At 39.5% G+C, this 20,449-nt stretch overlaps 1 protein-coding gene across 2 annotated transcripts in view; it reads left to right on the top strand.

Moving 5' to 3' along the window:
* Positions 1-20,449, top strand: part of ZNF107 (zinc finger protein 107) — a 53,574-nt gene that overhangs the window by 15,767 nt on the left and 17,358 nt on the right. Inside the window, exons 1-3 of one of the 2 annotated variants that reach the window (XM_073008737.1) lie at positions 8,139-8,157; positions 8,884-9,010; positions 9,493-9,588. In XM_073008737.1, coding sequence (XP_072864838.1) covers positions 9,570-9,588 — 19 coding nt within the window. In that variant the 5' untranslated portion in view covers positions 8,139-8,157; positions 8,884-9,010; positions 9,493-9,569. Of the gene's footprint in view, positions 1-8,138; positions 8,158-8,883; positions 9,011-9,492; positions 9,589-20,449 lie in introns of those variants that run through there. The other variant, XM_037995315.2, reaches the window with a different exon arrangement.

The raw sequence follows: 20,449 nt of genomic DNA, 5'->3' as shown, positions 1-20,449 counted from the left end.
GCTCAGCGGAGACATCCTAACAAAACTGTCTGCCTCCCTCACTATTCCTGGGCTACAGCCACATCTCCTTGCCAGCCTTCTCCCCAACCCCTCACCAACCCCACAAACTCCTCTAATGTCTCCCTTCCTTAGCCCCAAGGTCTGGGATATCACCTCTCCCTCCCTTGCTACAGATCACTCCCACCTCGTCATCCCTTTGAAGCCAAACCATTCTCACCCTGCCCAATGCCAGTACCCTATCCCTATGCCACCCCTAAAAGGCCTAAAGCCTTTTTACCTGCTTTTTACAACGTGGCATCTTAGTACCTGTTAACTCTGCCATCCTTCCCTTTCAAAAACCAGACAAGTCCTACAGATTAGTTCGAGACCTTTGTCTCATCAGTCAGATTGTACTTTCCATCCATCCTATAGTGTCAAACTCATATGCTCTCTTGTCCAAAGTACCTCCCTCCACTACCTATTATTCCGTTCTCAACCTAAAAGATGCCTTCTACACCATTCCCCTACACCCCTCCTCTCAACCTCTTTTTGCCTTCACCTGGACTGACCCTGACACCCATCAGTCCCAACAACTAAGCTGGACCATTCTTCCCAGGGCTTCCGGGATAACCCTCATTATTTTAGCCAAGCCCTTGCCTGCAACCTACTCTCTTTTCAGCCTTCCTTTTCCTACCTCATCTGATATGTTGATGATCTTCTCTGCATTCCCTCCTAGGAATCCTCCCAACAGAATATCCTCCTACTCCTTCAGCATTTAGACTCTAAAGGGTACCGAATGTCCCCTCATCAATATTTATGCTGATTCCAAGTATGCTTTCCACATCCTTCATCACAATGCTGCCATCTGGGCGGAAAGAGGTTTTCTAACCACACAAGGGTCTTCCATTATCAATGCCTTTATCATAAAGTTCCTCCTCAAGGCTGCTCTCCTGCCTGCCAAGGCTGGAGTTGTGTCCACTGCAGAGGACACCAAAAACCGACAGACCCTGTCGCTAAAGCAAATGCCCACGCCAATAAAACAGCAAAAGAGGTGGCAAACGCCTCAGTGTCTGTAGACGTTCCAGTCTCTGCTCCAAAAGGCCAGTACGTTTCTTTCTCATCTATCATCCCTACCTACTCTTGTTCTGAAAGCCTGCTCTACTTGTCCTTTCCAACTCACAAGGCAAGTGGTTCTTAGATCACAGAAAGTTCCTTCTTCTGCCTCAGAAGCGCAGTCTATTCTCTCATCCCTCCATGACTGCTTGCGTGTAGGGTACAAGCCTTTGGCTCACCTCCTAGAGCCCCTTATTTATTTCTCATCATGGAAGTCCATCCTTAAAGCAATCACCTCTCAATGTTCCATCGGCCACTCCACCAATCCCCAAGGTTTTCTTAGGCCCCCTCCTTTCACAACACATCGGGCCCGAGGGTTTACTACTACACAAGATTGGCAAATTGACTTCACTCATATGCCTCATGTCAAAAAATATAAGTACCTCCTAGTTTGGGTTGATACCTTCGCCAGATGGGTCATGGCTTTCCCTACTGGATCTGAAAAGGCTGCAGCAGTTATTACTTCTCTTCTAACAGATATTATTCTCTGTTTCGGCCTCCCTACTTCCATCCAGTCTGACAGTGGTCCAGCTTTCATTAGCCAAATCACCCAGGCAGTTTCCCAGGCCCTTGGCATCCAGTGGAATCTCCACACCCCATACCATCCTCATTCCTTAGGAAAGATTGAAAGAGCCAGCAGCCTCTTAAAAACTCACCCTCCAGCTCCGAAAGGACTGGACTGTTCTCCTACCACTTGTGCTCCTCCGGATCTGAGCCACCGCCCATGAACCTACCGGGCATAGCCCATTCGAACTCTTATATGGTAGTACTTTTCTACTCGGGCCCAACCTCATCCCAGACACCAGTCCTCTTGGGGACTATTTACCCAGTCCTCCAACAGGCTAGGAATGAAATCCGTCAGGTGCTAACCCACCCCAGATACCCAGCCATATGAGGACACTCTGGCTAGACAGCCCATCCTGATAAAGAGCTGAACCCCCCGATCTCTACAACCTCGGTGGACAGGACCCTTCCTGGTCATTTATAGCACCCCAACAGCTGTCCGCTTATAAGATCCTCCTCAGTGGATTCATCCTTCCAGAGTAAAGCTGTGTCCATCTGACACTCAGCCTGACCCTTCTTCTTCCTCTTGGAAGTTGCAAGTACTCTCCTCGACCTCGTTAAAACTCACCCGAATCCCTGAAGAAACTTAAATGTCCTGCTCCTGTCCACCCTGCTGCTTCACCCTCTTCCTCCACTCTATTTGCTAAGACATGTCCTGGTTTCATCCCCAAACTCCCACCTTAGATTCTCTCTTAAACCAGATAGATGATCTCATCTTTTAGGGCACCCTGTATGACTTCTCCCCAGATGAGACGCCTCTATTTACCTTCCTACTCACTTTATCTATCCCTCCTACTCCTTTGGCTACCCCGCATGGCTGCACGCCCACTTCCAGTAATGCCTAATTACCTCTACAAAACTCTCAACCCACTTTCTGTTAAACCAGTCCAATCCTTCTTTGGCAAAGGACTGCTGGCTTTGCATTTCTCTATCAGCTACCACTTACGTTGCCACTCCCATTCCCACAAAAAACTGGGTAGTTACTAACTTAACCTACCACCCTCGTTATGAAGGAAAAAGCCCTTTCCAACTCCTAAATATGCAGTCATTGGCCTACTTCTCCATCAATGAAATGACCGAAAATACCCCGACAGGACATGCAGTTCAACTTTTAGGCTCCTACATGTCCAGCCTCACCCATTACACAAGAAATGAAAAACCCATACACGGCCCTGTGACTACACTGTCTTAACTTTCCAAGCCCCTTTATGCATCCAACACAACCTATCATCAGGCCTACCCCTAGGTCACCTCCTGTTCCATCAGTGCAACTACACCTCGCAGCTTCAAGCCCCAACTGACTACATTAACTTCCAGGTCTCCCAAACGGCTACATTCAAACAGCCTGTCCACTTCTCAAAGCCCCCAGAAGTCATCAGCACCTCCCTGCTTAACAAACAATCCGGGTTTTGTAATGGCAGGCATACACACTGCATGACCAACCATTCACCCCTAGACCCCCTGCAGCAGCACTCCCACCACTGACAAATGCCTCCTTTCCCTGCTTTCAGCTACCCTTCTGAGTGGCTTCTAGTAGATACAAAATGATTTTTCCTCCAATGGGAAAATAAAACAGGGAGCCACTCAGCTTATCCCAAACATCCCTTTTCAGCCACTCACGGGGGCCACCTTGGCAAGTACCCTAAGGGTGTGAGAAAATGAAAACAACAAATTCACACACCTTTTTAACATACACAGCCAGTTCTGCCTACCCAGCCAAGGCATATTCTTCTTGTGTGGAACTTCAACCTATGTCTGCCTCCCCACTAACTGGACAGGCACCTGTACCCTAGTCTTCTTAAGCCCCAAAATTGACATTGCCCTTGGAAACCAAACCTTACCAGTCCCTGTCAGAGCCCATGTCCATCAGTGTAGGGCCATGCAGATAATACCCTTGCTTATAGGACTAGGAATTACCAATGCCACAGGAACAGGAATAGCAGGTTTGTCCCCTTCCCTGTCCTACTATTGTACACTCTCAAAGGATCTCTCAGCCTCCAAGACATAGTAAAATCCACCCTTACTCTCCAATCCCCAATAGACTCCTTAGCAGCAGTAACTTTCCAGAACCACTGTGGCTTAGACCTCCTAACCGCCGAAAAAGGTGGTCTGTGCACCTTTTTAGGGGAAGATTGTTGTTTTTACACCAACCAATCTGGACTAGTACGAGATGCTGCCCAGCGGTTAAATGAAAAGTCTTCTAAAATCAGGCAACGTCTTTCAGACTCTTAACACCAATCTTTGGAGCTGGGCATTGTGGCTTCTCCCTAAAGCTTGGCCCCTCATTTCCATCATTCTCCTTCTCCTGTTCAGACCCTGTCTCTTCTGACTAGCCTCTCAGTTCCTACAAAATCTCATTCAAGCTGTTACCAGTCAATCTATGCGGCAAATGCTACTCCTAACTGCCCCTGAATGTCACCCCAACCCCAAGATCTCTCTCCTGATTAGGAGTCCATGCCACCCCAAGTCCCGCTTGAAGAATCCCTGAGAAACATCTCTGCGTCCACTTCTTTTCTTATTAAAACAAAAAGACAGGAATGTCATATCCCAAAAATACAGCTGCACTATTGCCAGCAGGCCATTATTACAGTGGGCCATTAAGAACTCTGTGAACGGCACATATGCCTCCAGACTTCCTGGAACCAGAAAACCTGCAACAACCAAAAACCACAAAAGAAGAACAGCGGGTTCCTGTCCCAACTGGTCGATCAACTTCTTGAGTCAACAAGTCCCAAAACTGTGTTGTAATTTTCCACCCGCCACTTCGCCTTATAAAGACTGCTCTCCGTCACGCCTCCGGGCTGACTCCCTTTTCAGACTCAGCCCACTAGCACCCAAGTGAATAAACAGCCTTGTTGCTCACACAAAATCTGCTTGGGTCTTCAATCCAGACCATGCTGTAACACACACTTACAAAATTCTGCTGAGAATATGCCCGCCTTTATTCTTTATGCTCATGTTTCTCATACTGAGGGTAGCTGTACACTTTGGGTTTTTACAGAGAAATGTGTTTTAGGGGAATATTTTCTGACTGACTTGTTCAATCATCTAATCTGAGTTTTTTTCTAAAGATGCTTTTATCTTTTTTTTTTCTCTCAATATAATCATTTTCAGCTGTTTTTCTCTTGAATGCATTGGGTGTCTGTTTTGGAAGCCCTATTACTATCCCATGGTGTCTGTGAATGAGGTGGGCTGTCACAGTGAGAACTCTTGGAGCTATCTCTATATAGACTCTTGCTGGAAATCTAGCAGAGTGATTTCCATGTCACCATTATAAATAAAAAACTGAGGTTTAAACACTGCACCTATTCCCATTATTGTGAAGGTGCAGTTCTACCCAGGAGTCCTGCAGGCTTTCCTCCTGCAACTCAGGCTTCACTCTCTGATGTGGCATTGAAGTGCTGCTGTGGCAGTTGGGGTTATATATAGGGTGCCAGGTGTGAGCTCTGTGCTATGGACTCTGCCTCAGTGGCAGATGGTAGGAGTCAAGAGAGGACACAAGCCACCAGGAGATGGCAGGCAGGAGGCACCTGGCTTTAAGTTGCAGAATTACCTCTTGTCATGAAGATGTGAAAAGTTTATTTTGTCATTGATTATAATCAAGTAGCATATATGGATGGCCTTCCCAATTACCAGGTGAATTTAGGGTGAACTATGTATGACATGTGCTGTAAATTTTTCTACTTGTGGACTAATTATTGTGACTGTCTTTCTGTCTTTGCAATCTCTTAAGCAGATTGACTGTGATACATGTCACATTCTGGTTTAATTGTGTAATAAAATGGTTTTCTTTCTGTTCTGTCATTGTGGAGTTACTCTGGAGCTGGACAAAAGTTTTCTTTTAGTTATATTTTCCAAACACTGTCTAGAATTGCCACACATCATATAAACATATAAGGTGCCAACCAAGCTTTAACCTAGAGGAGGCTTTTCCTTTCAGGCTTTCAGTCAACTCACAATTGTGCTGCAAAATGCATGCTGTCCCCTAAATATGCAGGCAGAATTGTGTCTCTGCCTATTTGGTGTTATAGTCCTCTACAGTCACCTCTAGAGAGGCTAGGCCAGATTTCTACATACTTCACAGGGCAGCGATTAACCATTTTACCTCTTTAAATGACTCTTGTATCTTTAGACCAGAAGCTGATTTCAGAGACCATGGGGCCCAGAAACCCAGAGTAACGTGTGTGCATTAAGTAGACATGATAATCTCCATTTTTTTCCCTTCCTCCTCTTCTTTTTTTTCTTTTTTTTTTTTTTTTGAGATGGAGTCTCACTCTGTTGCCCAGGCTGGAGTGCAATGGCATGATCTCAGCTCACTGCAACCTCCACTTTCTGGATTCAAATGATTCTCCTGCCTCAGCCTCCTGAGTAGCTGGGATTACAAGCGTGCACCAAGACGTCCAGCTAATTTTTGTATGTTTAGTGGAAGGGGGGGGGTTTCACCATGTTGGCCAGGCTGGTCTCAAACTCGTGACCTCAGGTGATCGGCCTGCCTCGGCCTCCCAAAGTGCTGGGGTTACAGGTATGAGCCACCACACCCAACCCCTTCTTCCTCTTCTTAAAATACCCACAAATGTGTGGATGACACCTACTGCTACTGCACCCACCTAGGAACTAAATTTACAGCTCCAAATTCTGAATCAGGGATTTAAGATTTGGGAAAAAAGAAAACCTTTTATTTGAGAAATGCAAATTCTTTTAGTTACAAGGTTCAGAGACATTAAAATAATACCACAATTATGTATTTCTCTGTTCTTTGAGCTATGAATTTATCTCTTGAAACTGCTTGCTATTGCCACAAGTAGCTATAAATTTAAATTAATAATGACACACTGGATCCTGTAACCCACACCCTATAGCTTAACAATGTATATCCAATGGATAATCAATGTTTTTTTTTTGTAAACAAATGAGAGTTTCTGACAGGCAACTTTGTATCAGCCCACTCTCTGTCCCTCTCTTTTTGCCTTTACAAATCCACTTGTAACTGCGCTAATCAAAGTGTAGATTCCTGGCAACTTGAATCTTTGATCCCAGGTTACAATTCCCAGTCTTGGCCCAAATAAACTCTCTACTTATATTCATGAAGCTTTTTCCTTTCAAGTAGACGTATTATTTAGAATGTGGTAGAGCAGCCTCTATGAGGCAATCTCTCCTTTGGTTGTACTCTACTTGCTGTAACACCCAAGAATGCAGAAGCAGGCTGATCCTACCTAGAATCTGTAAGGTCTGGCCTCTACCTGGAATTTACAAGACAGGGCCAGACTCTGGATTGAGAATGTATAGGAAACCAACAGGAGGCATTTTCTGCATTGTGAGATGTCAACATAGACGTCTTAAAGCTTCCCTTTGAGAGTGTTGCTCTTAAAACTTTTCAGATCATGTTCAGTGACTTGCTACAGTTATGTGAGAGGGTCCAGGTGTAAATAGAATCTGATGACAGATTCTGTAAGAGTAAACAAGCATCTTAGGGGTGAGAGATGAAGGCCACAAAGTATTGAGAGTCATGATCACAATTATACCTACCCATAAAATGTAATACTGGAGTAGAGTATTTTTGTCTTTCCTTTTGCCCAAGAGCTAGCTAATCAGGACCCCGTAATCTGGAGCTCCACTGCGGCAGTTCGATTTTCTATTTAGAATCAGCCTGAGTCTCTCCTGCCTGCCTTATCCTTGGGCCATCAGCCCAGGGTCACTGGGAACTCTCTTACAATCACCTAGGCATCTTCGAGATATTTGAGGATGTCCAGAGCAGAATTGTGTCAGGTTGACAAGAGTGGTTAATTGTGCCTCTGTCTCAGTGTAAGAGAAATGAGTCATCCTGTGTTTGCTCCTCCCCTCATACAAGAGATGTCTTTGGTTGGTATCTAGTTGAGAGTTTTCCAGTTTCCTGGTAGTTGGGTAAAAAACAAGGAGGAGGTCTGGAGACTCAAGCAGATAAACTAATTGCTACCATTTCATATGGCCATTAGAAAAATAGATAAAGCAGTCATGGTCCCTACCATCTAGGAACAGTTAGTCTAGACTAGCAAGTGAATACATGGTTGAATTAAGCATCATATGGTTGGCAAAGTGAATAGATGTGTGGAAAAACGTGTGGGCTTTATTTGGGCCACTTTCTTTATATTGTTGTGACTTCTGAGGTCATCATTTGAATGAATGTTTATGGACCCAAGAGTTTTAAATATTTTTATTTCTTTTACTTTGCTAAGAATGCGTATTTATCTTAAAATTACCCTAGAAAACCCTAGGAGATTTGTTTAAATGGCTAATTAGTATATTTATACAGTTGATGGGGTGAGCAGAGTAATATATAGGGTTTACTCCCATCTCCAGTTCTGTTCAGATTCACCCTTTTTGGAGGCCTTATTTAGGTCTGGCCCCACCCTGGAGTCTTGCCTCACAGAACTGATAAGAAGAGATCAGAGTTTTGGCTGGTGCCTTTCTAGAGTGGGTGCTAACAATTTCCGAATTCCACAAGGAGATAAATGGGAAAAAAAAGTATGCATTTTAGAGTCCTAATTTTTAAAATTTTTTATTAAAACCAGTGCTTGCAGAGACATTCCATTTAGCAACATGTTTTCTATTCCTGCGGATCCAGTAGTTTCCTACAAGTCACAAAACAGTAAATATAAACACAATGAAAATTTCTCTAAACCATGTTAAACTGTTCTTATCTGTAGCCCTCTCATCTGTCTGTATTTAGCATACTTTTTTTATTCTATACATTTTTTTATTTTTTGAGACAGCATCTCACTCTGTTGCCAGACTGGAGTGCAGTGGAGTGATCTCAGCTCACTGCAACCTCTGCCTCCTGGGTTCAAGCAATTCTCCTGCCTCAGCCTCCCGAGTAGCTGGGATTACAGGCATGCGCCACCGCACCCTGCTAATTTTGTATTTTTAGTAGAGACGGGGTTTCTCCATGTTGATCAAGCTGGTCTTGAACTCCCAATTTCTGGTGATCTGCCTCTGCCTCCTAAAGTGCTGGGATTACAGGCGTGAGCCACCATGCTCGGCCTAATTTTTATATTTTCAGTAGAGACGGAGTTTCACCATGTTGGCCAGGATGGTCTCGATTTCTTGACCTCGTGATTTGCCCACCTTGCCCTCCCAAAGTGCTGGGATTACAGGCATGAACCACTATACCTGGCTATCCTATACATTAAAAAAAAATTCAATGACAGCTCATGACCACTTGGTAAGTGTGTGTGTGTTTGTGTTTTTCAGGAGCCATTGACATTTAAAGATGTGGCCATAGAATTCTCTCTGGAGGAGTGGCAATGCCTGGATACTGCACAGCGGGATTTATATAGGAATGTGTTGTTAGAGAACTACAGAAACCTGGTCTTTTTGGGTGAGGATAACTTCAATACACAATTCCTAAAATACCCTTAAAGTTTTATTTCTCTATTTTTGTAGACTGTTTTCTGGTAATTTATGCTTTGCATAAATGAGTTTCAGATCTCTGTTTTCAAGAAAATCTTTGAGATTTGTGTAGAAAATAATTCCTTCAAGATGTTTCATTTTGACCTGAGCTTTTCACATTAGTGAGCTAATCTGTATTTTTCACTCTAGATTAGTGATAATTCCAGAAATTTAGTGGCATGCAATATTGTTGTCCATGCCTTTAAATCTAATTTCCGACACCAATTTTTGATTCAATAGTACCAGATAGTAAAATTTAAAACCTACACATTTAAAATATTTTCTAAATATTTAGAAATTTATGTTATAAATTAGTATTTATTCTATTACATCCTCTTTACTGAGCACCTTACTGGATTGGTAATTGGAGAATATGATTAAGATTCATGTTATTTATTTTTAATAAAACAGGTATTGCTGTCTCTAAGCCATATCTGATCACCTGTCTGGAGCAAAAAAAAGAGCCCTGGAATATAAAAAGACATGAGATGGTAGCCAGACCCCCAGGTAGGTGAGAGTGAAAGTGAATACAACAGATGACAAAGATTAAAGGTCAAAGGTCAAAGAAAAAGCCAGTCCTTAACATGTGATTTGGGTAGCTGTATTCCAAAGGAAGTACTTTCTGGAAACCCTGAGTGTTTTTTTTTTTCTTTTGCTCTTACATAGGGGCGTCTTCTGTCTTATGCTTTTAAATTCTCTAAGGATTCTGCTTTCCCTTCAGTGATCTTCCTTCAAGTTCACAGTGAGAGCCAAAGTTCTTTTCATGGCATATAAGAGACTGCACAATCTGACTCTTTTGTTTTGGGGGACACATATATCTGCATAATTTTGAAAACCTCTATGTTAAACTGTTTTTTAAGTTATTTTTTGCATCATATCTGAAATGTGTGAGTAGTGGTTTCTGTTCCATTGGGTTTTTAAAAATTTATTTGTTCATTTTTCTGCACATTCCATTCTGTTTTTATTACTAGAGTCTTGAAATATAGTTTGAAATTGTAAACTATGATGTTCTTCTGCTTTTTTCTTTTTTTCACAAAATTGCTTTGGCTCTTCAAAGCTTATTGTAGTTTCATGTAAATTTTAGAATTATATTTTTCATTACTGTAAAAATAATGCCACTGGACTTTCAATAGGGAGTTTATTGAATCTATAGATCACTTTGGAAAACATGTACTTTATCAATATTTACTGCTTCAATCCATATTCATAAAATATTTTAAAATTTATTTGTGTCTTTAATTTCTTTCATTGTAAATTTTATTTACCTCCTTGGTTTAATTTGTTCTCAAGAATATATTATTTTAATGCTATTGTAAATAGCATTGTTTTCTTCCTCTGTTTTATCAGATAGTTTGTTTTGAGTGGATGGAACCATAATTTTTACTTGTATGTTAATTTTATATTTTGGTAATTTACTAAGTATATTTATCAGTTTTGACGGGTTTTAATGTATACTGTTTATGGTTTTGTATATGTAAGATTATATGATCTGCAAACAGCAACTTTTTACTTGTCTTCAATTTCAATGTTGTTTTATTTTATTTTATTTTAATTTATTTATTTTTGAGACAGAGTCTTGCTCTGTCGCCCAGACTGGAGTGCAGTGGCACTATCTCGGCTCACTGCAAACTCTGCCTCCTGGATTCACACCATTCTCCTGCCTCAGCCTCCCGAGTAGCTGGGACTACAGGTGCCCACTACCATGCCCAGCTAATTTTTTTTTTTTTTTGTATTTTTAGTAGAGACGGGGTTTCACCATGTTGGCCAGGATGGTCTCGATCTCCTGACCTCATGATCCACCCGTCTTGGCCTCCCAAAGTGCTGGGATTACAGGCGTGAGCCACCGTGCGTGGCTGCCCTTTTTTTTTTTTAAAACTAATTCTTTTGCCACATACTTTCAGTGCTATGATAAAAGCACTGACAATGGGTACAATATAGTTTTGCACTGGTGTCTGTGAATTTGAAAGAGCAAAAACCTCTTTAAGTTTTTATAAACTAATTTTAGGAGGTAAAGATCTTCTTTTGTTGAGCCCCCAGGTGACGGGATGCCCTCTGGTTTTGTAGTGGAGAGGGGTTGTAGCTCAGTCACAAGGATGCTGGGTCTGCACTAGGGTCTACCGTTATTAGCTTGTTACTAGAAGCTTGGGTAGTTTTAATTCCCATTTTAGTTTTGGATAGGCTGAATGTCGTTCAGGACGTTGCTCTGTAGGGCAGATATTAAGGCATGTTTTTGCAGTTGGGTCTGCATATGGTGGGCCTCATATCAGGATGTGGATGAGTATGGCTTTCACTGAATACCAGCGAGGATTTTTCCAGGTCACTGTGTGGGTTTTTTGTTTGTTTTTTTGAGATGGAGTTTCGCTTTTGTTGCCCAGGCTGCAGTGGCGTGATCTCGGCTTACTGCAACCTCCGCCTCCCAGGTTCAAGCGATTCTTGTGCTTCAGTCTCCCAAGTAGCTGGGATTACAGGCCCCTACCACCATGCCTGGCTAATTTTATATTTTTAGTAGAGACAGAGTTTTACCATGTTGGTCTGGCTGGTCTCGAACTCCTGACCTTAGGTGATCCACCTGTCTCTGCCTCCCAAAGTGCTGGGATTATAGGCGTGAGCCACCACGCCCAGCCACTGTGTGGGTTTCTATGTCTACAGGCAGAACTGACCATGAACTGTGGATCAGGGAGCTGGAACTGAGTCACTGAACTGTTTCAGGGACCACAGTAAAGGCCAAGGTCTGCAGGCCTGCCTGCATGGCTACAAAGGGGTGTTCTCCTCCAGGCCTCTGGAAAGACAAGACCTCTCGCAGAATGTGACTAGGAGAAATTTGAGGTGATGACAGAGTAAGTTCAGAATTCTTAGTCGGACTAAGTTGGGAGGGCCATTTCCTGGTCTGTAGCCAAGTACAGGGGTCTTGTAGTTTGCCTCCTGAATGAGGGCCCACCTTCTGAAAAGGAACACTTCTCAATCTTTGGCTCTAGCAGTTTCATAACTCCCTCCCTGCATCTCGGAGCTCTCTTAAAGGCACTTATTTTTTATGTATTTATTTATTTTCTATTTTTTTGTTTTTGTTTGTTTGTTTGTTTATTTTTAAAGGCACTTATTTTTTAGATGGGTTCTTGCTTTATAACCGAGGCTGGTCTTTAAATTCTGGTCTGAAGCAATTCTTCAACCTGAATATACCATGTAGCTGTCATCACAGGTGTGATACATGATTCCTGGCTCTCTCATAAACACATTTTTTTTTTGGTCAGAGATAGCTGATAAATGTTTTTGCTGTTGGGGTATAAGAAAATAGGGCACCTTTTATTTTTCCATCTTACTGATGTTACTCTCTGTATACATTTTTGTTTTTTATTTCCTACTTTAAACTTGTCTGTAACTTTAGATTCAGACATTTAGGGCAATATACTAGAATTTACAAGTTGTGCCTAAAGTAAATTAGATAATTAGTAGGCATTCCATATTTACTAAAATAGTTACTTACAAATTTGAGCTGTCGGTATAAACAAATCATAGGATTTTCACCCACTTTCTTCAGCCTATATCTAAGTAATAGCATAATTTATTCTCAAATACTTCTTTTATATATTAGAGACTCTAACCATATTCTGTGCGTGCGCACACACACATACTTACACATATAAATATATATTACATACACAAATATATACATACACATTCTTATTTTCTCTTTATTTAGCAGTGTAAGGGTATTCTTTGCTTCTAAAATCAGATTACAGAAGTTTTATTTTATGTAAGAATAGCATATATTTTAAATATCAGAATTATCTCCACTTCCTTTTAAATGCTCATTTATTAAAATTTTCTCATTAGCATTTTCTATTTATGATTATACTGCATTTTCTCTGAACTTTTACTGCCATACGACACATGCCATTGATTCAAAATACCTGTCTTCCATGAGTACACAGTTAAATATTGCAGTTATCTAGACAAATTCTTTCTTAATGGTACATCAATGTTGCAAAAAAGATTTCGTGAATAAACATTTCTCTTATTGTTTTGTAGTTCCATATTAGTGTGGTTTTTCAGTGTAGGTTTCTTAACATCAGATTATTGGTGTTTTGTTTTACTTACATAATTTTAGACAATTTGCAATTCTGTTTGTACACTTTTAAGTCAATATGGGGTTTAAAAAATAAATTAGCCATATGTCTATTACAATCAGATTATATATGTGTGTTTTATCTATAAATATGACCCAAATTTTGGTTATGGCTTATCTTGTTTATATTCTTTCTTAGCTGATTTTAAATGGTTGTTTTGTCTAAGTAGTCATGGAAATCATCTTTTTTCACTGTGTGTTTAATGATGAATTTATATTTCCTTTGTGTGAGAGAAACACTTTTGTGATTTGAGGCAATTTTTGAAAAGATTTATAATTCTATATTTTTTTCAGTTTTTCTTTAAAATATTGTTGTAAAAACCCATTATATAAAATATACAGTTTTAAATCTATTGAAGTGTCATTGTTTTGAGACAGGATCTTGCTCTGTCACCCATGCTAGAGTGCAGTGGCATGGCTGGCTTACTGCAGCCTCAGCTTCCTGGGCTCAAGTGATTCTTCCACCTCAGTTTCCTGAGTAGCTGGGACTACAGACATACTATGGGACCACCATGTCTGGATAATATTTTGATTATTTGTTGGAACATGGCCTCATTAAGTTGTCCATGCTGGTCTCAAACTTCTGGCCCAGTAATCCTCCCACCTTGGTCTCATGAGCCCCTGCAGTTCACTGGTATTTTTAAATTTCATAAGACTTGGTATGATTCCTAACAGAATACACCAGATGCAAATAAGAATATTGTACATTTTGGGCCAGGTGTGGTGGCTCATGCCTGTAATCCCAGCACTTTGGGAGACCGAGGCAGGCGGATCATGAGGTCAGGAGATCGAGACCATCCTGGCTAACATGGTGAAACCCCGTCTCTACTAAAAATACCAAAATTAGCCGGGCATCGTGGTGGGCGCCTGTAGTCCCAGCTACTTGGGAGGCTGAGGCAGGAGAATGGAGTGAACCCAGGAGGCGGAGCTTGCAGTGAGCCAAGATCGTGCCACCGCACTCCAGCTTGGGCAACAGAGTGAGACTCTGTCTCAAAAAAAAAAAAAAAAAAAGTGTACATTCTCTTGCTTTTGACTGAAAAGTTTTGTACATGTCTGTTAAGCTTAGTTAGTCTGTAATATGGTTTGCATGTCCATGTTCTGCAAACCTCATGCTGCAATGTACTCTTCAATGTTGGGTGTAAAACCTGGTGGTAAGTGTTTTGGCTATGGGGCCAAATTCCTCATGAATGGCTTAGCATCATCCTCTTGGTAATCAAAAAGTTTATACTCTGTTAATTCAAATGAGAGCTGGTTCATTAAAAGAAACTGGCTCCTTCACCTCATACTTCCTCTGTCTATGACCATGTGATATGTTCAGTTACTTTTTGCCTTCCACCATGATCGTAAGCTTCCTGAGATCCTCACTGGAAGCAGATGCTGTCATGCATTTCTTGTACAGGTGCAGTCTGTCAAACTAAGCCAAGTAAACCTTTTTTTTTTTTTTTTTTTTTTTTTTTGGAGACTGAGTCTTCCTCTGTTGCCCAGGCTGGAGTGAAATGGTGTGATCCCAGCTCACTGCAACCTCCACCTCCTGGGTTCAAGTGATTCTCCTGCCTCAGCCTCTGGAGTAGCTGGGATTATAGGTGCCTGCTACCACGCCTGGCTAATTTTTGTTTTTTTATTGGAGACAGGGTTTTGTCATCTTGGTCAGGCTGGTCTCGAACTCCTGACCTCAGGTGATCCACCTGCCTTTGCCTCCCAAAGTGTTGGGATTACAGGTGTGAGCCACCACGCCTGGCCATTTTTTTCTTTATAAATTATCCGCTCTCAGGTATTCTTCTATATGTAAAAAAATTAATACAGTCTATAATGTTTTCTAAGTTTGCTGTTTTCTTATTGATCTTTTATCTGAACTATTTATTATTGAAAATGGGGTCTTGATGTCTACAATTATTATGTGGCTATGTATTTCTTGCTTCACTTTTGTAAATATTTTCTTTATATATTTTGAAGCCTTACTGTTATATATACATATACATATAGATAAATATAATAGTTACATGTTCCTGGTGGATTAACTCATTATACTATTATATATCAATCTTTGTCTCATGCTAGTCTTCACTTAAAGCGTATTATGTCTGATATAATTATGACTACCTCACCCAATTGTGGTTACTATTTGTATAGAATAAAGATATTTTCCCCATTCTGATATTTTCAACCTATTTGACTCAATGCTAATATGAGTTTCATTTTTATTTCTTTTTGAGATGCAGTCTTGCTCTGTCACCCAGGCTGGCTCACTGCAACCTCTGCCTCCCAGGTTCGGGGGATCTCCTGCCTCAGTCTCCTGAGTAGCTGGGATTACAGGGGTGTGTCATCATGCTTGGCTAATTTTTGTATTTTTTTTTTTTTCTAGTAGAGACAGGGTTTTACCATGTTAGCCAGGCTGGTCTTTGCCTCCCAAAGTGCTGGAATTACAAGTGTTAGCCACTGTGCCAGGCCTAAAATTAGTCTCGTATAGGCAGCATATTGTATGCTTTTTTCTTAAGTCATTCAGGCATTTTCTGTTTTTCTTTTTTAAAATGTATTTACTCATTCACTTACATTTAAGATGGGGACATTTCACTCTGTCAATACGGCTGGCTCATAATGTTGTAATCACAACTCACTGCAGCCTCAACCTCCCAAACTCAGATAATCCTCTTATTTCAGCCTCTCAAGTAGCTCCACTACAAGTGACTACCATCACACTCAGCTAGATTTTTGTATTTTTTGTAGAGACAGGGTTTTGTTATATTGCCTACGCTGGTCTTGCAATCGTAGAATCAAGTGTTCAGCCCACCTTGGACTCCTAAAATACTGGGATTACATTTCTTTTTATTAAGTTGTTTAGTTAATTTATATTTTAAATGATTGTTTAAATAAATGAAGTTACTGTTATCAGTTTTATTGTTATTGTTTTATGTGTTTCCTTTAGATACGTTTTTTCTTCTGTTTTCTTCAATTTAAATTTTAATTGTGTAGTGACATGCTTTATTTTTAAAATTTTTTTCATACATTCTATATATATTATTTTCATAATGGTCATGAAAAATGGAGATTACATAAAACATCTTAAAGTTAAAACAATTTTTTTTTGTTTTTTTGAGACGGAGTCTCGCTCTGTCACACACGCTGGAGTGCAGTGGCGTGATCTTGGCTCACTGCTACCTCTGCTTCCCAGGTTCAAGTGATTCTCCTGCCTCAGCCTCCCAAGTAGCTGGGATTACAGGCTCGCTGTAATTTTTGTACTTTTAGTAGAGACAGGGTTTCACCGTCTTGGCCAAGTTAGTCTTAACTCCTGACCTCATGATCCACCTACCTCAGCCTCCCGAAGTGCTGGGATTACAAGCATGAGCCACTGTACCCGGCCAATATTTTTAATCTCATAACAACTTGAATTAAATACAAAAACTATACCTCTGTATTTTTCAGTTGTTGATATTACAAATTATTTTATATTGTATATTTATTAACAGATTGATATTTCATTTTTCATGTGCTTTTTTTTTTTGTTGAGACAAAGTTTCACTCTTGTTCAGGCTGAAGTGCAATGGCGCGATCTTGGCTCACCACAACCTCCGCCTCCCGGGTTCAAGCGATTCTCCTTTCTCAGCCTCCTGAGTAGCTGGGATTACAGGCATGTGCCACCACATCCAGCTAATTTTATATTTTTAGTAGAGATGGAGTTTCTCCATGTTGGTCAGGCTGGTCTTGAACTCTCCTGACCTCAGGTTATTCGCCTGCCTCAGCCTCCCAAACTGCTAGGATTATAGGTGTGAGCCACCGCACCCAGCCGACCTCTTATTTTGGAAAGTCTTTATTTATATTTTTTCTTTGAAGTAAAATAATTTTGAATCAAGTCTTACTGGTTAAAATTTTTTATTACATCAAAATTTGGGAAGTTCTCTGCCTTTTATGTCTTCAGGTAACCTTTTTATTACTTTTTTCCTATATTCTTCCAATATTTCTTTCTTGAATATATTGACATACTTGATGGCATTTGATAAGTTTTACATTCCATGTAATTTTGTTTTGCAATTTAATATTTTTGTGTTATATATTTTAGGATGTGCCATCTCACACCAGTTAATTGTATTTTGATGTTTTAGTTTATATTTTAATTGTATATGACAATATTTAACTCTGCAGTTTAAGACAGTGTGGAGCAAAATCAACTATAAATTAGCCATATTCATTGTCTACTGCCAATATAATTATCTGTCTTTATAAATATTATCCCTGTTTTTTTAATGACTTGTATTTTTCTGGTACAGGTTTGTTGTGAATGGTTGTTTAATTTTGTCTAGGTGAGCAGTCATAAAAATTCTCCTAATTTCAACATTTAGTTATATTTGAATCCATATTTTTGTGTGGGAGGAAACGTTTGGATTGAAAGATAATTTGAAAACTGTCATAACTCTATCTTTTTTAGGTATGATTGTTTATTTTTACTTGTCAAAAACACATAACAAAATTTATAATCAAGTATTTTTAAATATTCAATTTAGTCATCTTAATTATATTGACAGTGTTATGCAACATATCCCTAGAATGTTTTTATCTTGCACAACTAAAGCTCAATACATATTAAACAACTACCAGTTTTTCCCATTTTTGTCACACTTCACAAACACCACTCTGTTTTCTGAGTCTAAGAGTGTAACTGCTTTATATATATCATACAATCTCCATCTTTTTGTGGCTGGCCCATTTCATTTTGCATAATGTCTTCTAGCTTTGTCTTTATAGTTGTTAAAATATTTCCTGCTTTTTCAATCCTGGGTGATATTCCAATATTTCTGTATTTCAAATTATATCTACTGAGTGGTTTGGTGACAGAAATTTGCATTGTTTTTACTTATGTGCTTTCAGTGACAATGCTACAATAATTATTGGTATGCAAATGATCATATATGTGTAAGTTTATATATGTACTGCATTCTACTTTATTAGTCAACCTTTTTTTACCTTTATGCTCCTACCAAATTGTTTTAATTCTGTAGCTTTGTAATGTGTTTTGAATTCAAGAACTGTAATGCCTTTAACATTGCTTTTTTTTTTTTCTTTTTTTTTTGGAGGGGGAAGATTCTTGGGTACTTTATTGTCTCTTGAGATTTTATATACTTTTGTGGTTCCTGTTTCTATTTCTTCAAAAATGCGATGAGAAATTTTAAAAAACATTGCTTTAAATTAGTAGATTACTTTGAGCAGTATGGATATCTTCACAATATTAATTATTTCAACCCTTGAACAAGAGCATACTCAAGAGTGTGTTGTTTAATGTCTATGTATTTGTAAAAGTTTTCAGTTTCTTTTTTTTAGACACAGTCTCACTCTGTCACCCAGGCTGGAGTGCAGTGGTACGATCTTGGCTCACTGCATCCTCCACCTCCCAGGTTCAAGTGATTCTCCTGCCTCAGCCTCCCGAGTAGCTGGGACTACAGGCGCCCACCACCATGCCCAGCCATTTTTTTTTTTTTTTTTTTTTTTTTTTTTGTATTTTTAGTAGAGACGGGGTTTCACCGTGTTAGCCAGGATGGTCTCAATCTTCTGACCTCGTGATCCTCCCGCCTTGGCCTCCCTTATAGTTGTGAGCTACTGCGCCCAGCCAGTTTTTCAGTTTTTTTCTATTATTGTTTTATATTCTCATTTCATTTTTGTCGTAGAAAGTAATCCATAAAAATTCAGTTTTATAAAATTTGTTAAGACTTCTTATTTGGCCTACTACGTAGTCTGTCAAGGAGAATGTTCTATAAGCCATTGAAAAGTGTGTACGTGCTAATGTTCTTGAGAAGTGTTCTCTATATTTCTGTTAAATATATCTGGTTTTTACTACCTTTGAGTCCTCTTTTCCCTTATATTCTGTCTTTATTTTTATTACAGAAAGTGGGGTATTGAAATATCCTACTATAATTATGTTGCTCTCTATGTGTTTCTTTTATTCTGTTAATATTTGCTTTATGTGTTTGAAACCATAATGTGAGATACACACACACACAACATACACTTGTATATACAAATTTGTCATAGGTTCCTGGTAAATGAATCTATTATTGTTTAATGTTTCTCTTTGGAGTTTTGACTTAAAGTACATTTTATAAAATATGACAGTTTTTGACTTAAGATGTAGCTTGTGTAATTTTTTGGACATCTTTTCTCATTTTGTTAATATTTGTGTAGAATATATACATCCATCATGCCACTTTCAGTCTTGTTTTATAATTAGGTCTCAGCTGACTCTTGTAGAAAATCAAGTTGGATCTTGGTTTTTGAAAATTTTTAATCCCATTATTGAATGTATGTCTTTATTTATTTATTTTTTTTTTTTGGGAAATGGAGTTTCGCTCTCGTTGCCCAGGCTAAAGTGCTGTGGTATGATCTTGGCTCACTACAACCTCTGCCTCTGAGGTTCAAGCAATTCTCCTGTCTTAGCCTTCTGAGTAGCTGGGATTACAGGCACCCGCCACCATGCCCAGCTAATTTTTGTATTTTCAGTTGAATCGGGTTTTACCATGTTGGCCAGGCTGGTCTTGAACTCCTGACTTCAGTTGATCCACCTGCCTCAGCTCCCAAAGTGCTGGGATTAAAGGTGTGAGCCACCATGCCTGGCCAAATGTTTGTCTCTTGATTTAATATATAGATATTTAAACAAGGTTAATTATGTGTATATTTAAATAATCTTCTGAAACAGAAAGACTTGGTAACCTTATTGTTTAATTTGATTCTTGTATCCTTGTCCCTTGTTTTCTCTCTTTCCTTCTTCCTTTGTGTCTTTTGATTTTTGTATTTATATGCTTTTATTTCTTTTTTACTTGGTTTTGTGTATCTACACAGATATATTCTTTGTGGTTCCTTGGGGATTACATAAAACCTCTACAAGATAAAACAGTATATTATAATCTAGTAAAAAAATCAACTTTATTTGCATATGAAAATTCTTATTCATTACATCTGCCCTCAACTTTGTCATTGATGTTGTTAATTATATCTTTATATGTTGTATATTCATTAGCAGGTGTTTATAATAATTTCTGTGCTTTTTATCTTTCACATTTTAGAGAATAATTAAAAATGCTTTATGCACCATTATGATAATGCTGTGAAATTCTGTTTTTGTGTATGTGCATATCTTTCCCAGAAAGTTATTTATTTATTTTTTTTAGATGGAGTCTTACTCTGTCGCCAGGCTAGAGTGCAGTGGTGTGATCTTGGCCCACTGCAACCTCTGTTTCCCGGGTTCAAGTGATTCTCCAGCTT

The sequence above is a fragment of the Chlorocebus sabaeus genome, chromosome 21 (genome assembly GCF_047675955.1).
Source record: "Chlorocebus sabaeus isolate Y175 chromosome 21, mChlSab1.0.hap1, whole genome shotgun sequence".
Taxonomy (NCBI): Eukaryota; Metazoa; Chordata; class Mammalia; order Primates; family Cercopithecidae; genus Chlorocebus; species Chlorocebus sabaeus.
The sequence above is the reverse complement of the archived record's forward strand: the minus strand, read 5'-3'. Positions and strand labels throughout refer to the sequence as shown.